This window comes from Ostrinia nubilalis, chromosome 10 (assembly GCF_963855985.1).
Source record: "Ostrinia nubilalis chromosome 10, ilOstNubi1.1, whole genome shotgun sequence".
NCBI lineage: Eukaryota > Metazoa > Arthropoda > Insecta > Lepidoptera > Crambidae > Ostrinia > Ostrinia nubilalis.
This window is the reverse complement of record NC_087097.1, coordinates 7103796-7123213: the sequence shown is the minus strand read 5'-3', so window position 1 is coordinate 7123213 and position 19418 is coordinate 7103796. Positions and strand designations below refer to the sequence as shown.

The 19418-nt window shown below is 34.1% G+C and overlaps 1 protein-coding gene across 1 annotated transcript; it reads right to left on the bottom strand.

The window, feature by feature from the left end:
• Positions 1-9378: 9378 nt before the first annotated feature.
• LOC135075375 (uncharacterized) lies at positions 9379-19057 on the bottom strand. Its single transcript, XM_063969820.1, has 8 exons — positions 18974-19057; positions 16763-16845; positions 15551-15602; positions 14279-14880; positions 13851-14011; positions 13192-13284; positions 10047-10166; positions 9379-9721 (listed from the first exon to the last, which is right to left on the bottom strand). The coding sequence occupies exons 2-8, from the start codon at positions 16835-16837 to the stop codon at positions 9607-9609; spliced, it is 1218 nt and encodes a 405-aa protein (XP_063825890.1). The 5' UTR covers positions 16838-16845; positions 18974-19057; the 3' UTR covers positions 9379-9606.
• Between the last annotated feature and the right edge of the window lie 361 nt (positions 19058-19418).

The following is a 19418-nucleotide window of genomic DNA, read 5'->3' as shown; positions in this document are numbered from 1 at the left end:
TATGGAAATAAAAAGATATTAGTGTTGTTAAAAATGGTTTTATTTACTTAAAAGATAGCGAATATAAAGGTACATTTACCATCATATTCGCCATCTTTTAAACTTCATTCATTCATCTTTCAAAACCTTACATAACTAATTTTTTGATAGTTACACGTCCTTCACAATTACAATAATGCATGCATGTAAGATCGCGCTAACATTACGTTCAGTAAACAGTATTAGGCCTGTTAGGCTCTTATTGATGTTCGTCAGTGAGTAAAATCACGAATCAGTACCTCTAGTACGAAAAACTTTCGAGTTCGTTTCGTTGCGTATTCAAAGTGTCATCGAAAAATTTTGTATGAAAAATTAAACAGCGCCCCCTAGGGCGGCTATAATATAGGGGGCGCTGTTTAATTTTTCATACAAAATTTTTCGATGACACTTTGAATACGCAACGAAACGAACTCGAAAGTTTTTCGTACTAGAGGTACTGTAGGGCTTTCGAACAATATTACACTACAAATTATTGACCTTCATTGGTTGAGTTTTTATGGCAGTCAAGCAGTGTAGTGAAGTATAGATCCTGGCTACACAGGAGTTGCAGTGGTGGGAATGAGAGGTGGGAATAGTCCCGTTAATAATTATTGCAAAAGTATACGTAACTCTACATTTTCGCATATAGGGTAATGATAAATAGAGGCGATATCTTTTGTCAGCTTTCATAGCAAATATGAATAAATTCTAAATTGCCTGAAATACTACCTAGTTAAGTATCTTGTACACTTGTATATCTATCAAACTTGTTCTTGGGATACTCGTAGTAGGAGTAAGTACATATTGTCAAACTGCCTTAGTACCTACTACGTTAAGTTTCGAATATTGGTATACTACCTCGGCGACGAACATATTATAACAGAGTTTTGAATAAACTTGACGTAAAGTACTGCTAGTCTGTTAGGATCACGTTCTAGAAATACCTAAGCCCTGAAACTTTTGAAGCCTTAGATATTCGGGCTACACAAACATTATATTCGAACATATATTATACCATTGTTTGGATATAATGTTTGTTCTACATGAGGCATTGTTCAACGTTCACTAGTTAAAGTACAATTACATTTCTCCAGCTCAAATAGTACACCAATTTACTATTAATTACATTAGTAGAAACAGATGTGTAAAGAAGTGTAAAGAAGTAGGGTACAGATGGATACAAAATGGTACTGAAATTGAATTTTAAAATTTTATTCACTACTTAATAGCCAAATAATAAAACAAATTGAAATCATTCAAGCTTTACCGCAAATATATAAAGTATTCAAAGTCATTCATTTCACGAAAGACAAATATTTTAATACGGTTAACTTTACGCCTGCGTGGACTTTTTCTACATTACACGTGGTGAGGATTGTCCCTTCGGTGACTGTGGAAAAGTCATAGGAGAATACTACCAATTATTTTTTCAGGGCTTTTAATGATATTTATTTGTCTGAAAACAGGTTAATTAATTTAAGGCAAATTCTAATTAGTTACTTTGCACATATTGAGAGTTACATATTTCCAATTTTAAATTGAGTGAATTCTTTGGGTGTCTTAAAAACGGGATGCCATGTCAATTGTCCAACTATCAAAATGGAACAATAACTAGAAACGGATAAGTAGAAAAAGAACGAGTGAAATTGAATAGCCGTGCAGCTGACAGCGGTGCACGGACGATGCTCGCTGGTCCTGATGCCCGAATGGCACACCCTCGAGTGACAATGCACATGCTAGGAAACAATTGGATTATACTCGTGTTCCGCTGAATCGCAACAAAAGATCCGGAATACAGTTTCGCAATTTTTTTTCGGACTATTCCGGATCATTGTTACATCGTACATTCCCAATCAGTGAATGTGAAATTTTTGACATTCGCCAAATTTAGAACTTTCGTGAACACTGCTCTGCACCGTTATGGATTTCAAACACAAAAATAAACAAGAAACGTACGAGTTCGTTTTATACATCAGCCGTAAAATGTTTAGGTTTCAATTTAGGTACGTGTACAGTTTTACTTGTATTTTATGTTTTCTTGAATGGTAAGTATAATATATTAGCCATCTCAGTATCTATATTAAAATATGGATGGGTACGTTGTATGTTTTGAAATAATCTAATTTCGGATTTTCACTATTACCTATTCAGTGTTAAAACGTTTGTAATGTGATGCGTTAAAAACCTATTATTTGTCCGCTCTTGACGGTAGTGAGCCTTCCTTCTTAAGATATTAACTGATTAGGCTCTGACGCGACACTCCATGATACGTGTTGACAGGTGTTCATACTCGTAGTGTGAATCAGGTGTAAGTCTTAACTGGATAATAATCTCATCGAAAATCACTATATACCTAGGTACGAGTAAATGAGTACATCATTAATATTTAGTTACAATTTATTTTGTAGGTAAGGTAGAGTCAGTCATAAAATTCAACCAGTTCACAATATACCTACCTATTTCAATTTTCAGAAAGTGAAATGGCACAAGGTAGCTTAACTGTAGGAAATGATATTATGAAGCCTTTCAGTGTGAAGATATAGAGTCGGACTTTCCTTTTTAATAAAATAAAATGGCGTTAAACTCCTGTCTGATATATTTAATCCTAGAAAACGTATCGCAGCATTAGTGTTTCTCGGCAAGCTATATCTAAAGACTGGACAAGTCCAGATGATATATTTGTATTATAATTAGTAATGGAATTAAAGTTGTCTCTATGGTACGGGATTTTTGTTGATGGCTACGTTTATTTAACATTTCTTACTGAAAATAAATGTCTAAATTAAATAATCTACCCGTAAATTATGTGCGACGGCCATCCAGAATTTGTTCATGAAGAATAATGACAACAATGTTACCTACATGTCTTAGGACTTATGAGGCCTTCAGGGTATGCCCTAAATCAGGCCTAATATGGGTAGAGTCCTACTATTAAATGATAAACAAATGTTAATGTGGGTAGATTAACATTTGTTTTCCATTATTCTCCCTTAGTTCTGACAGTTAAGTTGATAATTACATATTTTTAAATCCTATTTTGACCGAGAATAAGTTAGAAGTTGTATCGAATTTCTGAAGGAAGCACATAATATTTGTGTCACTTTAACGTTAGCTCTAGAATAAAATTCAGGAATCATCAAGTTTTTCAGAATATTAACAGCAAATGTGTAGAGACACTTATTCAGTTTGTAAATATTTGAAAATTAACATATACCGGTCGGCCGTTTGGTGTAGTGGTTCGAAACGGACTACTATTCCGGAGGTGGCGGGTTCGATTCCCGCACAGTACAAACATTTGTGTGCATGAACATATTTGTTTGTATTGGACTGGGTGTTTTCTATGTTTAATAAGTATGTATTTACAAAAAAAAAGTATTTAAGTATGTTTATTTCCGTTGTCTAGTACCCATAGTACAAGCTTTGCTTAGTTTGGGACTAGAAGCGTAGTGTAAAATGTCTTTAAAAAAAAAATATAATTTTCTGATAATGACTGACGATAAAGCAATAAAATGTTTATTTCCAAACAAAAAATAATTATCGGTTGTTTCCTTATAGGTGATTTTTGGATGGGTTTAGGAGCTTTTGAATCAATCCAAATTATTGTTAGTAGGTAATAACTTTTTAAACTAAGCCTAGATAGTTTAGAATGCCGGTGATATAAGCAAAATCCTGCAAAATCGCGCGAGTTGAGCGTGTAAAGGCTATTAAATATGTCTGTGCATCTGTCAGTTAATCTACATGTTTATTTATATTCGACACACCACATCAAACTTGTCGCTGACGTCGACCAAGTTACTCGAAGTTATCCCGATGGGTGTATTGTGAAGAAAATTTATGCCGACCAAATCCAATCAGAAGGAGAATTTGTGATTGATAGCTAGGATCAAGCGGGGAAAACAAGTACGAAAGCTTTTAAACGTGAGATAGGCTGTAAACAAAGACGTATTCACTGATGAGATTTAAATTTAAGTAGGTTTACATCGATTTTATGGAAGGTTCGTTCGTTGTTTTCCGTACGTTACTAAAATAAAAACTGTTTAGAAATTGTGTGCTATACTAAAATGCGATAAAAATGAGCAGACGCTACTACAAGTTCATATTATTATCATTTTGTGAATAGTAACTATTACAAGAAACAATTCGATATCACGCAATTTTAACCACGCTATGGTTCATCATCATCATCATCATCAGCCTACAGCAAATTAGGTACTGCTAATTAATACGGGTTCTTTTATTTTACCTTATCTTTTTGTTTGGTACCCAGCTTCTGCCATCGACCTGTCATAAGTCGTCACTCCACCTAGCTGCGAGGCGCCCCACTCACTTGCTGGGTTAAAAACCCCTACAACAAAACTTTGTGTGTTGTTGTAAAAAGTTGAGGAATAATTTCTGAATATTTTTATAACAAGGTTTAAAAAGTAATTGACAATTTTATTTCGTCCAATTTCCTTTGACAATTTCTGATCAAAGCTCAGTTTTAATGGTTGTCGAGTATTTTCTTCCAATGAATTCTACTTGATTACGAAAAAGATTAATTTCCTGGTACATTGATCCTGAAATAGGTTGCAGCGTATCAAAGGCTAGCCAAGATTAACTCGATGAGTGTCTAGTCATTATAAGGGGTGGAGCTTTTATAGCTAACTAATATGGATTATTTCATTCATGATTTTCTGTCCTGTGTGCGATAGGTTCTAGTTTTTTTCCTAGGTTTTAGTTTAGGAAATAGTACGATATGTAATATTATTAAGACTTTATACGCTATATCAACCATCAAGTTAACTAATAGTTATTTGGTGTCAAATTTAAGAATGAAAATATTCAATACAATTAGGGTTCGCTTTGATCTACCGCAGGATTTAATTAGCTGGTTTTAAAATCTAGTAGGTAGTTAACTTTAAAAGTATGAGAAGAAATAATACTGCTTTTATCTATGTAGGTATGTTATGCAGCGTATATCATAATATTAAACTTGAAAGTTTTCCAAGTTCAACTACAGTTACATCTTTTAAAACTGTGAGGTGTTAAATTTATTGCATGACCTATTTTCAAACAACACTTCATTTACAACTACACACATGAAAAGGAAGATTGGCTAACGTTGCCAAATTAGTGTTAGGGACTTAGTTCTTTATTATCGTATATTACACACTTGTTAGTGATAATGGGTAAACTTAGTCTTTTACTAGTTCCCTAATAGTAGTTAGATTTTGCTCTACGTTAGCCCACACCCAAAATCTATTTTAGAAAGGTAAAAATATTATCCGAGTCTATTCGTTGAATAGGCTAGATGACAAAATTGCAATTATTTGTCCGTCAGACAGATAATTAGAAAATATTAGACTCGTATTTTTTATTTTCTTTCTTAATTAAATAATAATAGTGCTACATCGAGTTAAAACAGCGCGTTACGTCACGCCTATGTACGAGTAAGTAGATTTTTTACTTAAAAGTGTCGTCACGCGACATTTCAACTCAATAATAACACTGTAATTATTCGATTATGAAAAAAATAAAAAAAATATGTGTCCAATATTTCTTTATTATCTGTCTGACGGACTAAACAGAATTTCAATTTTATTACCTAATCATAGTAATCATCATCCCAATTACGCGTTCGTGCCTTACTTAAAAGAAAGATTGAAAAGTTAGTCCTACCTGTGTGTGTGATGTCGGAGTGGTCAAAGGTTTAACATGAAATTCATTAGCGTAGCAATAACCTGCAATATTGTCACCACGAAATATTAGGTGCGAATATTGCGATTCATTCCGTGAAACGTTCATAGCGGAAAAATGAAATTTAATGTCATATCACAGAGCTGCTTTTACTGTGAAGGGTAGGTGTTTTCATCGGATGCGATTCTCCTGACATTCAACCGGTGGCTATTTGTCACAGTTTAGATTGTTTAGCTGATTGCGGCTGGTATCACGGCGAAGTTTAATTACTTCGGAGTTGCCCCCGCCGGCCACACGCACGCCGCACCTACGATTTATAAATCGGCCCATTCGTCTTTTCGACAGTAACTACACAACACATATGTGTGAGTAAAGGCTCGTTTACAGTTATTGTAGCAATGTAGAAGACTACGATGATGAAAGAATCCTGAAAACCACAAAATGTTACAGTTACGATAAGAATCCTGTACTTCTAGTAGGAAAAACTTTCGAGTTCGTTTCGTTGCGTATTCAAAGTGTCATCGAAAAATTTTGTATGAAAAATTAAACAGCGCCCCCTATATTATAGCCGCCCTAGGGGGCGCTGTTTAATTTTTCATACAAAATTTTTCGATGACACTTTGAATACGCAACGAAACGAACTCGAAAGTTTTTCCTACTAGAGGTACTGAAAACCGTTAGTTACCTACATGGGCATTTTAAATACCCGATATTAAAGGTACCCATAGTTAGATAAAGCTTGAAAGTTTTTAAATAAAGGTTGGATGTTAACTTAAGTTCTTTGATAAAAACGGCAAAGGTCTGTCTCATTCTTCATTGAACTTAGAGGTTTTCAATGAAAATATTAGTTCGATAAAAAAGCTGTGTTCAATACTCGTTATTTTTGTATACTTGGAATCATCATCAGAAGTTAAAGGGAATCCAGCGGATGTTCGTGAGCCTTAAAAACTATGTTAGCACTTGAAACGCTGTTATGTTATTTTTAGGTTTTTATAGGGATGTCTTTACTTTTTATTCGGAAATATCATTTACACTGTAACATTTTCACCCTGAAAATTTTGTAATATGTACGTATATCAGAAGTTTGAGTCACTTCAGTTCCTCCTTAATTTGGTTAATTAATGTTTTTAAAACATTAAAATCGATTCATGACCTCTAATGATAAAAAGTACTTAATTATAATGAAAATGGCTCCATTAGATACGCTCTACAAATTGGTTGTTGAAGAGGTTCATGATTTTAATGCCCGTGCTAATTAATATAATATTGTAACTGGGAGTAATATTAGCAACTAGCTTTCCGCCCGCGGCTTCGCCCGCGTGGAATTTTTTCTGTCACAGAAAAACTTTATCGCGCGCGGCCCTGTTTCAAAAACCGGGATAAAAACTATCCTATGTTCTTTCCCGGGACTCAAACTATCTCTATGCCAAATTTCATCAAAATCGGTTGCGAGGTTTAAGCGGGAAAGCGTAACAGACAGACAGACAGACAGAGTTACTTTCGCATATATAATATTATAGTTGGGATTAACCTTAAATTGCAATTTGTGGTACTCTTCAAAATACAGCGCCACACTTTGGAACATTGCGTGCCACGCCTCTATCCTTTTGATCCATAAATTAAGAACTACTTATTTGTTAATTAGTTAAGAACTTTTTAGTAAAATAATATTTTGAAACAGTCTTGTTAATCGCTTTAAGCTTTTTGTAGTTTTTTTTTCATGATAAAATTGTACTGTACATGCCTAGATTGTATAGATTGCTAAATAAATAAAAACTAAGAACGATACCAAACTGTGTTTATACTCGTAAAAGCAACATAAAACAATTCTGCCTATACATATAACTTTAAAATTGTAATGTGAATTGAATGAGCTTAGTAAAGTTCGTACAGGCAGCAATTCAGGAATTAAATTACATACTTAGTTTACATAGAATTGAAATTGCGTGGGTCCGATTGTTCATAGTAAATTAGATTTGAGACCATAATTCTTATAAAAAGTTAGATATGAAAGGGGTGTGCAAATAATTTCACTTGTTTTTGATACTACGAGTATACTTCCAAAATGTTTGAGACTGTTAGAAAATAAATTCTCTTTAACTTGGTCGATTATGAGACAAACAGTAATACATAAATCATTTAATTTCAAAGAGTCCAACTTTAGAAACGTTTAATTATACTTAACCGTTATTAACTGTTATTGCCACATTTAGATATTTTCATTATAAATTTTGAAAATTTTAGTCGCTGTGTTTTACTATAGTTGCCTACACCTAAATAAGTTCCCTTTGAAACGTAAACCACAGCTTTGGGTTAGCTATCCTATTATTTGTATCGTATTCTCTCAAAGCTTAATCTTAAACAAAGCAATGCTTAGGCAAAATGCATGTTCATGTTTAGGATGCATCGTTACATTCATTGTCTCCTAATTCATACTGTTAGGTACTATGTCTAGAGTTTAGATACTAATCACATTCAGTTAGATTATGAGCAAGCGTCCTTCAGTTTGTGTGCGAAACTTCGCTAGACTTGTGTGCGTTCCTAGGAACAATAACTAATGCTTCAACCACACCAACACGTGCATATCGCCATCACAAGCTTGGAACATTAAATTTTCAGATAGATCCAGATTATTCTGTAACCTATTATTGATACCGTTTGAAAGAGCTCGTGAAGCTCTTTCTGAATCAATAACCAGTTTATCGATACCTTGTACAGTTTAGAAATAATCGAGTGAGATCACACCCTGTAATCTGGCACCAGAGTTAAGAACTCAGTGGTTGAAGAAGCTTGAGATCATCTTAAAGCATCTTCCTTGCCTCTTATGTACTCTACCATAGATCTTACTTTTTCGTTGCAAACCTTTTTATGCTCCTACAGAATAGAGTAAGAAGATTAATTTTGTCTTTGTCTACATATTATGCTTACGGAGTAAACAAAAACCTTAATTAAGGTCGGGTACCTTAGCCTTTTAAAACATTTCTCAGAGGCTTTTCAGGTTGAACTTAATATTTTGAGAAAGTAATGGAAGTAAACAAAAAAGGCGTCTATTTACTCCATGATTGCAAACTTCGAGGAATCTATTTAATGTTAAATTAGGCAGAGCTAGCCTTCGGCGTGTCATTACTTGTGCTTTGAATTGTGGTTAACGTCGCAAATAACCGCTGATTACATTGATGTACCAAGATTACCTAACTGGAGCGACGCAGTGTCTGAGAGACGATAACGACACAAGTTTAAAAGTATACCTTTCAATGAATGTATAATTAATGATAATTACTCGTAATATGTATTATTTTTTTATTTGAAAAACTCTAGGAAAAAATGTTATTAATTTTCAGTTATACCTCTATCATCGAAAATGCGATCTTAATTGATGTTCAATTAAGTTTCCATAAAAAAGTCAACAGTAAAAAGTTAAGTTATTAGGTTTATTCAATCTATGTAGCCAATCTAAAATTAATGTCTCGTTCTATGCATTTATACATAAAAAATGAGCTAGGGACTGAGCAAAATAAAAGTGTACACGTCTTATTTTAATTTAATATTTATTAAAATATTTCTAGTACTATATTTCTAGTCTACATTTTATTCTAGCGTCAACATTACTTCGAGCAAATATCTACGTAATTACAATATTTATAATATCATTTATGTTAAAATCAAAATAAATATCAATTCTAAACCTCTCTCTCCTTATTAACACTAGTCTACTTATTACACATTTTTAGGTACCTATTTGTGAAAATTTGATATAGTTTGAAAACTGTAATAAGATTATGAAGAATACTAGTTGTGTACTAGACTTGTACTACTAGTTATGTTTATTCTTTGTTTATGTAGCACGTACTTAATTAGTAGATCTTCGAATGGCTTTGTCGTTTGTTGTATGTTAATTATTAATTTGGGCGTTTAACGAAGAGGCCACAGCGCGTCCTGAGACCTTTTGGAACCGATGGGGAAGTGCGAGAGGTCGATCTCATCCATGGGGTAGTCGGCACGGTACCTTTTCTTGTCAAAGCTCGATCTGTGGAACAAATACAAATTAAATTAGGTCAATAGATTACTTAGTTAAATCATGTAAATAAACACGTTACAGGTTACAAATTAAATACACAGATCAATATGACTGTGCTAGAACTAAGTTATTGAATTGAAAAAAAAAGCAAGAGCATTTTTCAATGATCGAATACTTAATAGAAAGAAAGATGAAATCGCAAAATTGTTGTGGATTTGTCATTATGAGTTATGTTGCGGCTCTATATTTGCCAAATGGAATCGAGAGTATTTTTTAAGAAGTTGAACTTTTTATCTAACTATAGTGGATTACTAATAATGAAATAAGTTCTTACAAAGGCGAGTGGTTGGGCCCGTACAGGTGGTAGAAGCGCTTGGTTGCGTACGGGAACGGCATTGATGTCTGGTCAATCTCGTCGATATTCCTCTTCTGCACGAAGTTGTTCAGACCAGATCTAGAAAAGTAAAAAATATTAGAAAAGGTCATAATATGTATAACAATTAATAATAGTAAAACTTATTCGTTTCAGTTCAGCCAAATGACGTCCACTGCTCGACAAATTAACTTATTTAAAAATGTTTTAGTAATAGAATGTGTTTCTTAATTTGGCTTATGTTCAAGTTATATCTTCCTGCACATTTAGGTATGTACAATTTAATGCTGTTGAAACATTGTTAAACAAATAAAATAAATAAATCATCATCATCATCATTTCAGCCATAGGACGTCCACTGCTGAACATAGGCCTCCCCTAATGCTTTCCACGTTGATCGATTGGTAGCGGCCTGCATCCAGCGCTTCCCTGCTACCCTTACGATGTCATCGTAAATAAATAAATAAAAATAAACAAATAAAATGCCTCCCATAAGGATTTCCATAACAACCGGTCCTACGCTGCCCGCATCCAGGTACCTTCATCATACTTCCCGCGACCTTCACCAGATCATCGTTCCAACTAGTGGGCCTGCCCACACTACACTTGTACATTAATTTACGTTCTAAGTTCTCAGTCGAGAACATCCTAAGTTTCAGAGTTTAACATGTAACAACGTTGTAAAAAATAATATTACAGTGTATATTATAACTTCAGAAGATACGTTACGTATTAGATTAAATGTTTTTCTGCAGCGATACTATCGTGTCATTGATAGCATCTTATTACATGCTTGTCGAAACTTATCTTGAGTTGACAGGGGTGCCGTGAAACACGAGTCGTTCACGTATCACATGAGCCGCCTGACGCGGACGCGCGTAAGCTCTACGTTGACTTATTTGCAAAGCAGTTTTCCATACTTGCTCAATAACAGGAAATCCGGGATATCCACTTAGGATATTATTCGCAGTGAAATGGCAGAAGTACACAAATATAAAAAAATACCAAAATTGCTATGGTATTTCAGATTTTTAGGATTACAAATTAATAATGGAAATTTTAGATACAATTTGAAGGAAGAGTACCTACCAAAGATTAATTTCAGTAAATTAATTAATTCATAAATATATATTTTGGCTTGTTTTTACTTTGAGTTTGGGGCCAGTAAGTTTAATCCTATTTAATGGGATATTACAATACAAGGGTTGTTGCTTGTAACAAGTTGTTAAAGTTAAAGGCAAGGTAAGTAGAGGGCTTAATAGAACCGAGAGTATAATCTGTGGTATAGTGACCAAATTGACCAATATACATTATACATGAGTCTCGTAGCTACGACTGCTACGAGTTATCGTAGTCGAAAAAATCGTAGCTACGACTTGTGAATATTATGTTGAACTGTCGAATTTCAGTAACGTATTGTTTACAATTAAAATGCACGGTATCATTGAACTAGTAACGCTAAAACCAATGAGTACTAGTAAATCGACTACGAGTATTGTAGCGTTGGTGGTGCAGATATCAATATTTGCTTTGCTGTCAAAGTGTTCCGAAACGTTTCAGTATTTTTGTACGTACTCGTGTGTCGTAACAAATAGTAGTTTAGAACATTTTACAAACAAGTCTAATCCCTTCTTTTTTATTAATAACAATTATAATTCATATTTAACCTACCTATATTTGTTCACATAATATATGTTTGCAATAGAAGGTCTAGGAACTTTACCCGATTCTGTAAATACGGTTACCAATAGAAGGGGACAATTCCCCAGTTGTGACTGGTGATTCTACTTATTATTCTGGTAATATCAGTTCCTGTGGGAAGCGTATAAATATTATTTCTTTGACGGACCGAAGTTTTATTTCAGGATTGCTTGGAAAGGCTGCTTGGAAATAAATGTAAGGGATGTGTTATCTAATAACAAGTATGTAACTAGTATTTTGTAAATAACACATATTTATTATAAGCAATTTTTAAAGTTTAGTTTTTAGGTAATTTTAAGTTTTTTGTAAGTAAATGTATTATTTAAAATAGTTTATTAATATGTAAGTGTTTGTGACATGCATATAGGTAGATAAAATGATGAGTTTCTCTAGAAACTTTTTAAGCATAAATTTAACACGTTTATTATTTCGAAATAGTCTCATAAGTCTGTTATATTTAGTGTCTATTTAAGTTTGCTCAAATTGTTCTGAGAGGTAGTGCTTTTTTAGGACAACTCTCTAAGAATAAATGAAGTTTATGAATTTATTTGAAGCTGTTTTAAGTTTTTCAGGGTAAAGTCGAATCGAAGAAAAACAATTAAGTAGGTAGGTTAATCAATAAAAAGTTTCAGTCGATAGAATCAGTTCTTCCAAGAGTGAGCAATTATTTATTAAGCCATAAGTTTTCTTCCCAAAGGAGGATGGAATAAACGTAACATTGATCCCCAAACTATTTGTTTCCAGCTAAGTTTAACTACATTCATGAAAGATAAACATCGGCTGGAATTGGTCTTGAATTAATGCAGGCTATTCAATGAAGATTCGATCAATTTTAGCTAGGTACTTAGTCAAACTATGCTTACCTTTATTTTACAACTCATTTTGTTTGATAAATAAAATAATGGTCAGTCTCATAACAGTCCATAAAAAGGAACCCATACGCACTCCTATATTTTTTTTGGTTTTGTATTTCTTTGTCTGTGAATTCGGATGAGGAGAAGGAAATTCAGTGTCATCTTATTCAGTGACCAAAAGATACTCATAACTAAATTCCTAAATAATCAGCTTACCTTTCTATTATAATGTAAGCTTAGGATCGTATTTGCTTAGGACCGAGGAAATATATCCGATGAGTTGATATCAGAAGTACAAAACTTTGAATATGATTGTAATATTGCTTAGTCTAAACTTTCACAATATCTATTGATTCAACAATTAATACAATAGGTAGGTACGGCCGTAGTAGCGACTGTTAATATAGTAAAATGAAGGATGACTAGAGTTAATAAGTATACCTACTTTCTCGTACTTTAGTTCGGACTGCAGGTCACTACGAGAACGCAACGCTTGGTTGGTAATTAAACCAATCATAAATTAATGAAAAGTATAATATAAAGATACTCACAGGTCTATTTCATCAAAGTTCCGTTTGGGATATCCGTCTCCATATCCGTACTTGGCTGCTGACATTGGAAACAGTTCGCGCTTACTCGAAGGTCTGTAGGCAATCAAGCTTCCAAATTAGATACAAAATTACACAAGTTCTAGACAAGCATGACCTTATGAGAAAGCTTATTAAATGTCAAACAAAACCTACAACTTATTACCATCATGTTAAAACTAGAAACTCGCAGCGTGTTCCACGCTTGACTGGATAAATATTTGTTATGAAAAATATTGTTTCGTCTTTAACATATTTTATATCCTTTTTACAATATTTTTATAAGTTTGGGTAAGCTTTCCCTGTACATATTTTACGCATTAAAATGGATCGATTCGCTATAAACTCTTCAGCTTCACTTAACTTCCTACGTAATATTATTGTTCAGCACGTTCAAGGTGTGATAAGTAAAATGCGTCATAAAAAATATTATTCTGTGTTTCAACTCACTCATGAAACATGTAAGTATGTTCTATTAAAAATAGTCACCCATATTATGCCCATATTAGTCAAGTGGCACAAATTAATGTTCGAGTGTATTATATTAATACTTGTATATAATGCTTGATGTAAGTATTTGTTTGTGTAAAAATCATCGGTCTTATAGCTTAAATTATTCTCACCCGTTATAGTGTTGTCGAGCCAAGAGGTATGGAAGCAGCATGTGGCTTGTGTCGCGTACATTCCGCACCAGGTCGCTACCACCCAGGTTGGTACCACCCAGGTGGTCCAGGGCCCGAGGCTTTTGTCCTACACACCCACAAACCATATTTAAAGGAGCCATTTAGAGTAACTTTAACATTTTAAATAAATACATGAATAATCTTACCTAATCCAGGGTCTGAGAACTCTTCTCAATTTGTAATTTATGATTTTGTTGAAACAGGAAAATAAAATCGCAAATTTTAGGTTGCTACAGATTTATTTCATTATTTAAAGTTTTCAATGACATGATAACGAAAATTAAATGAACTAAATAATATTTACTATCACATTTCAGGGAATAATTATGGAAAAGATAAATAATAATACGGCATCAAAATGATTAGACTAGATTTCCACCTCCAATGGAATCCAGTTCGCGGACAAAGTTGCCTCCGCCAATGGAGTCCAGGTTACGCACTAGGTTTCCACCTCCAAGAGAGTCTAAGTTCTTCTTTACAAAGTTGGGTCCTCCGATGTGATCCAGATTTTTCTTGACAAAATTTCCGCCGCCGATTGAATCAAGATTCCTCACAAAATTGCCACCCCCAATAGAATCCAAGTTGCGAACGAAGTTACCTCCTCCGATAGAGTCAACAAATCTAGAGTACCTTTTGTCACCCTCGGTATTTCTTCCCAATAAAGCAGAGCCTCCTATGCCAGCAAGGTTCCTGCCAACTAAACTAGAACCTCCAACACCATGAAGATTTCTGCCCAGAAGAGATGAGCCCCCGATGCCGTTCACATTTCTACCAGGAAAGGTTGAACCACCAATGCCGTGAAGATTGCTATTTTGGGATTCTATATTTCTTCCTAAAAGTGAGGAGCCTCCAATGCCACCCAGGTTTCTTCCAAGAAGAGAGCTTCCACCGATTCCATCAAGGTTGCGATTATTTTGATAATTAATTAGGAATCGCAGGAAATCTTCGTATTCTTCATTCTGTCTCAACTCTAGAAAAATATTTAAATAAAGGTTAGGTATTAGGTACTTATTAATTTAATAGAAATTAGATTTAAAATATATATACAGATGTACAAATACAAGTACTTACCACAAAATGATGAAAGGCGGTGAAGGGAAAATGGTGCACTAGGAAAGTAAAGATAAGGTTTTTGTGCAGATGCATTCTGGGAAAAGTGCGTAGTCCCATCCACCACTATATTTATAGAGATATAGTACAGTAGTTTGACAAAAAGTGCAATAATATATTTTGTGTTATTAGAAAGATATTTAATAAAATAATATTTGATAAAATTATAAAAGTGCTTCGTTTAAGAAAAGATGTGTAGAGTACCATTCACGTAAGATGATTTTATGTGTTTTCACAGTTAGTTAAAAGTGTTTGAAAGAGAGTAAAACGGTGTAAAGGGTATTATGTGCTACGAATAAAAGGTGAATTCAAACCGTGATAACAATACGAAGTTGAGAACGTGAGCTCTTATGTTATTCTGCACTTAAAGCATTGAAAATGGACATGGTATTTTTAAATTCGAGCCTTAAAAGGATAAATTCCCCATGTATCTACTAACTTAATGACAGTCCCATTGTAAATACTTTAAGTGCTAGAAATAGGTACTATAAAGTATCAATTAACACCTCAAATCACAAAATGGAACTTACCACCAGTGTCGTAACGTTCCCCAGTGTGTTCGCCTTCGTTCCCTTCAGAGTCCTAGTCAGAAAGAAAAAGGATAAAATTAACTTTCGATTCACTGTAATAAAAGAGCTATTTGTGATGTTGGTCGAGAGAGACCCATGTCTGGCAGTTGAAGGTAATGTGATTTGATTGACATGTAACTGAAAATATAAGACTCAAAGATGTAGAGAATGTATTTCGATAATGTGCTTCTTATATTTTCACCAATTATGAGCCTGTGATGGTAATATATTTATAACCTTGAAATCACAATGAATGCTAATATGAGTACGTATGGCATTAAAGATTACTGTACCAAGTATCTGAGTAAACCAGCAACGTGAATAATTGAAAAATTCTCAAAAAGGTAAAGCTAAGTAATGAATGACTACGCAATGTTGTCGGAATCGTACTGAGCGTGAGCTGTGAGCATTGTATATTATTCAAGTAGCTTTATTTGTTTAATATTAACATAAAAGTCCTCCCATTTCTCAACTACCAAGTGATGAGTAATGAGAGATAGAGCCATTTCAGAAAATTTATGCATTTAGAGTAAACAACAAATTCAAGAATTATCTGTTTGATTGGGGGCTTAAGTTATCATTATGTTTTCTGCCGCCGAGAGCCGAAAGCTTTTGGTAACTAAAATTGGGCAAGACTTAATTAATATTCTATCGCAAATGTCAATTTCATCGAGTAATTTAGATCAAATGAAGGAAGATTTAAGTAACATTTTCAACAAAGATTTATATTAATTAAATCACGTCGAATGCAGTATTTGGGTTTTGTCAATATAACGCCTTTGTTAGGAATGTAGACCCATTTGAATTAGGAAATGGATTTTAAAATTATCTAGCAGTGGCAGTTGTCTGATAAAGCTAGACGGTTTTCATACCGTTATTTCGAATCGAATGGGAGTATAATTATTTCCTGCGCAAGAAATGTACAATCAATTTCTAGTCGAAAGTTTTTCTAAATGCTACTTATCTGTATTTGCCTTTTTATTTAATATCAAATACAAGAAACTTAAAAAAAGAGCCCAAAAGAACATCGACGTTGCATGTATATGCAACGCCGTCAGCTAGGAGCCTGAAAGGGCAATATAACGAGTCATGACTCGGTGAAAAGTGTCCTTTCAGGCCACATGTTTGACCACATGACTTCTTCGCCACGTAACATAATGTTTTAATGCGTACCTGGTGAGGGTTTGCGCTGCAGCACACAAGTAGAGTGGCGACGGCCACGGCCAACACTCCTCCAACTCCACGCATGATTTGATCTGTACAACATAGCGTGCATTTGAAAACTTAGGCTACATACCAAACTGAAAGCTTATTACGAGTGCTTAGCAATTGCCTTATAACAATTACAGTCCACAGCTGAAAGAAATGGGCGCTAACGAGCACGTTCTTTCGATTTTTTCATATAACAACTATTCCAGCCACCTTATTGGCAACTTTTATAGGAGTACCAGTGCTTATTATTCTGCGTATTAAACAATTGCGTAATAATTGAAAACTAGTCCTGGTACTTACGTAGAAGAAAGACCTCGGTATGGATAGTCCTATAGTATTAAAGACACCTTATTTATAATGTGCAGATCCTACTAACGCGAGGCTGCGGAGCAAACTGTTTGCACCAAGGGGTCGAGTTATAATATCCTAACTTCTAGCTCAAACTTATCTTAGAGAGTTGCTGTCATTAGAAATACCTTGATAGTGCCAGAACTTTGTTCTTTGACCCTAATCCTGATATTTAAACTTATATGTGCGCATACAGTCTGAATTTATATTATTAAAAGCAAACATTTTCAGGTAAAATGGCTCTATGATGCGTTGAGGTTTCTAAATTTTAAATCGTATAAAATATTAGTTTAAATTACATACTTCAGACATTGTGAATTTTATTGTTAAATGCTATTTCACAACCAGGATATTTCTAAATCTATTTGTAAAACGCAGGTACAAAAAAAAATACTATAAGCTTTTTTTCTCAAATACAGTTTTGGTAAGTACGAATAAAGCTAAATTTAAACGATTTTCCTTTCATCTATCTTCTAAAATGTATTTCTGTCTTCAAACAACAATCATTAGCATACTCGTGCAAGCAATTTTGTGGAATTATTTCTATATCGCGCACGCTGATTGCCATTTCTATAAGGATGATTGGGCTGATACAGTAGCAAGTCTAAACGATTCTACTCAGAGTTCATAGCCCAACTTAATGTCACGTGGACGTAATTTTACACGTGCTTGCTACTTTTAGTATAACTTTTGTTTATTACACTCGGCATCAAATAAATCGCACCTCCCGCGACAAGCACTTATCAAACGTATGCATCCCTACTTCCCACCAACATTGGTACCATTTGAAAGCCTAGTTCTATACTTCATTTCATTAAAGGAAAGGTTTTTACCCCAAAAATGTGTCTTTACAAGGATCCAGAGTCACTTCTTCAAAAAATAGGTAGTTACGCTGTAGCCATTTTTTATGACTATAAAACTGTTAAGTTGGGATTAATCGCTATCCATCTGTTAAAGAGGACACGTGAGATCTTTATTTGGTTTTATAACCATAAAAATTAGTCTAATTGATCCCAGAGGTGAGCCCAAAGTGAGGTCTATTTTCAAGTCACATTTATGGTATATGTTAATCATTTATTTAGAAATGAAATGTATTTTTCTTTAAGGATATTTATTGGGCTTTCAAATAACACCAATATTGTTGGGGTACCATGATTGTGTCAGGAGAAAATCTTTAAAGTTCGCGTCGCGGGAGGTGCGGTTTATTTGATGTTGAGTGTATATAGGTATTAAATAACATACCTTCTAAAGTTTTCAAATACGCTAAAGAAGTTTTAAGGGAAATTTTATAACATTTTTTTCAGATGTATTGTAATGATCTCAATAATATTTCCTGTGGCAACTGGGAAACAAAAAATACATAGAATAGATAATAAGCTATTCTTTCAGTTTCTATTAAAACGCGTACATATACACTGAATATTTTTATTCGATCCATTCGGCCCTATTCACAAACATTACTATGAGGTCTCACAGTGCGCGTGGACGCACAGGGTGACACATTAACCAATCACAGAGCTCTATTCAACACTAGCGTTTGATTTGCTGCTTTACTTACGCTAACATCGTTTGTGAATACGGACGTTAATGTAACTTAAGTTAATATTAAAGTTAAGCGATCTCTATGGACCCTGTTGAACCTACTGCCCAAGCACCTAGTAATCTAGTTAGTGGGGAGTAGTTAACCATAAACATTTAAGTTGAAATGAAGTCAGCTAATAAATGTGAAAATAAAATGACACTGGCCACTAAAAACTTCACTTTAGGAAAATATTTGAAAATTAATTAAAAAAAATATGTAAAAATATTCATTACTTTTCTAACCTTTACAGCTGGATGGGATGATGGTCGAATCGAAGGCTGGGACGCGCTGTGCCGGAGAAGTGTCCACCACGGCTTATATACGCCGCTCGCTGGCCACGCCGCCCGCCTCCGCGCTTTGGGCGGCAAGATAACCGCCCAAACCATTCTTGCAACAAGTTCTGATAGACACGTGTAACTTTTGGTAGTGAACTTGACAAATATTCAAGGTACGTTTTTAATAATAATAAATAAAAAAAACTTTTGTAGAAATTAATACGAATGTGCAAGTCTGAATACTATTAGAGATGTTTCATTTTCTGGCTTTAAGAGTTGCTGAAATCTAAATGCCCAAAAGGTAGTTAGGTATTTATGGAAAAAAATCTTCGGTTAAATAAGGTAAAACTAAGTTCCCAAATACGATGTCTAGCTAACCAGGCTTTATTTATTGTAACAAAATAAAACGAAA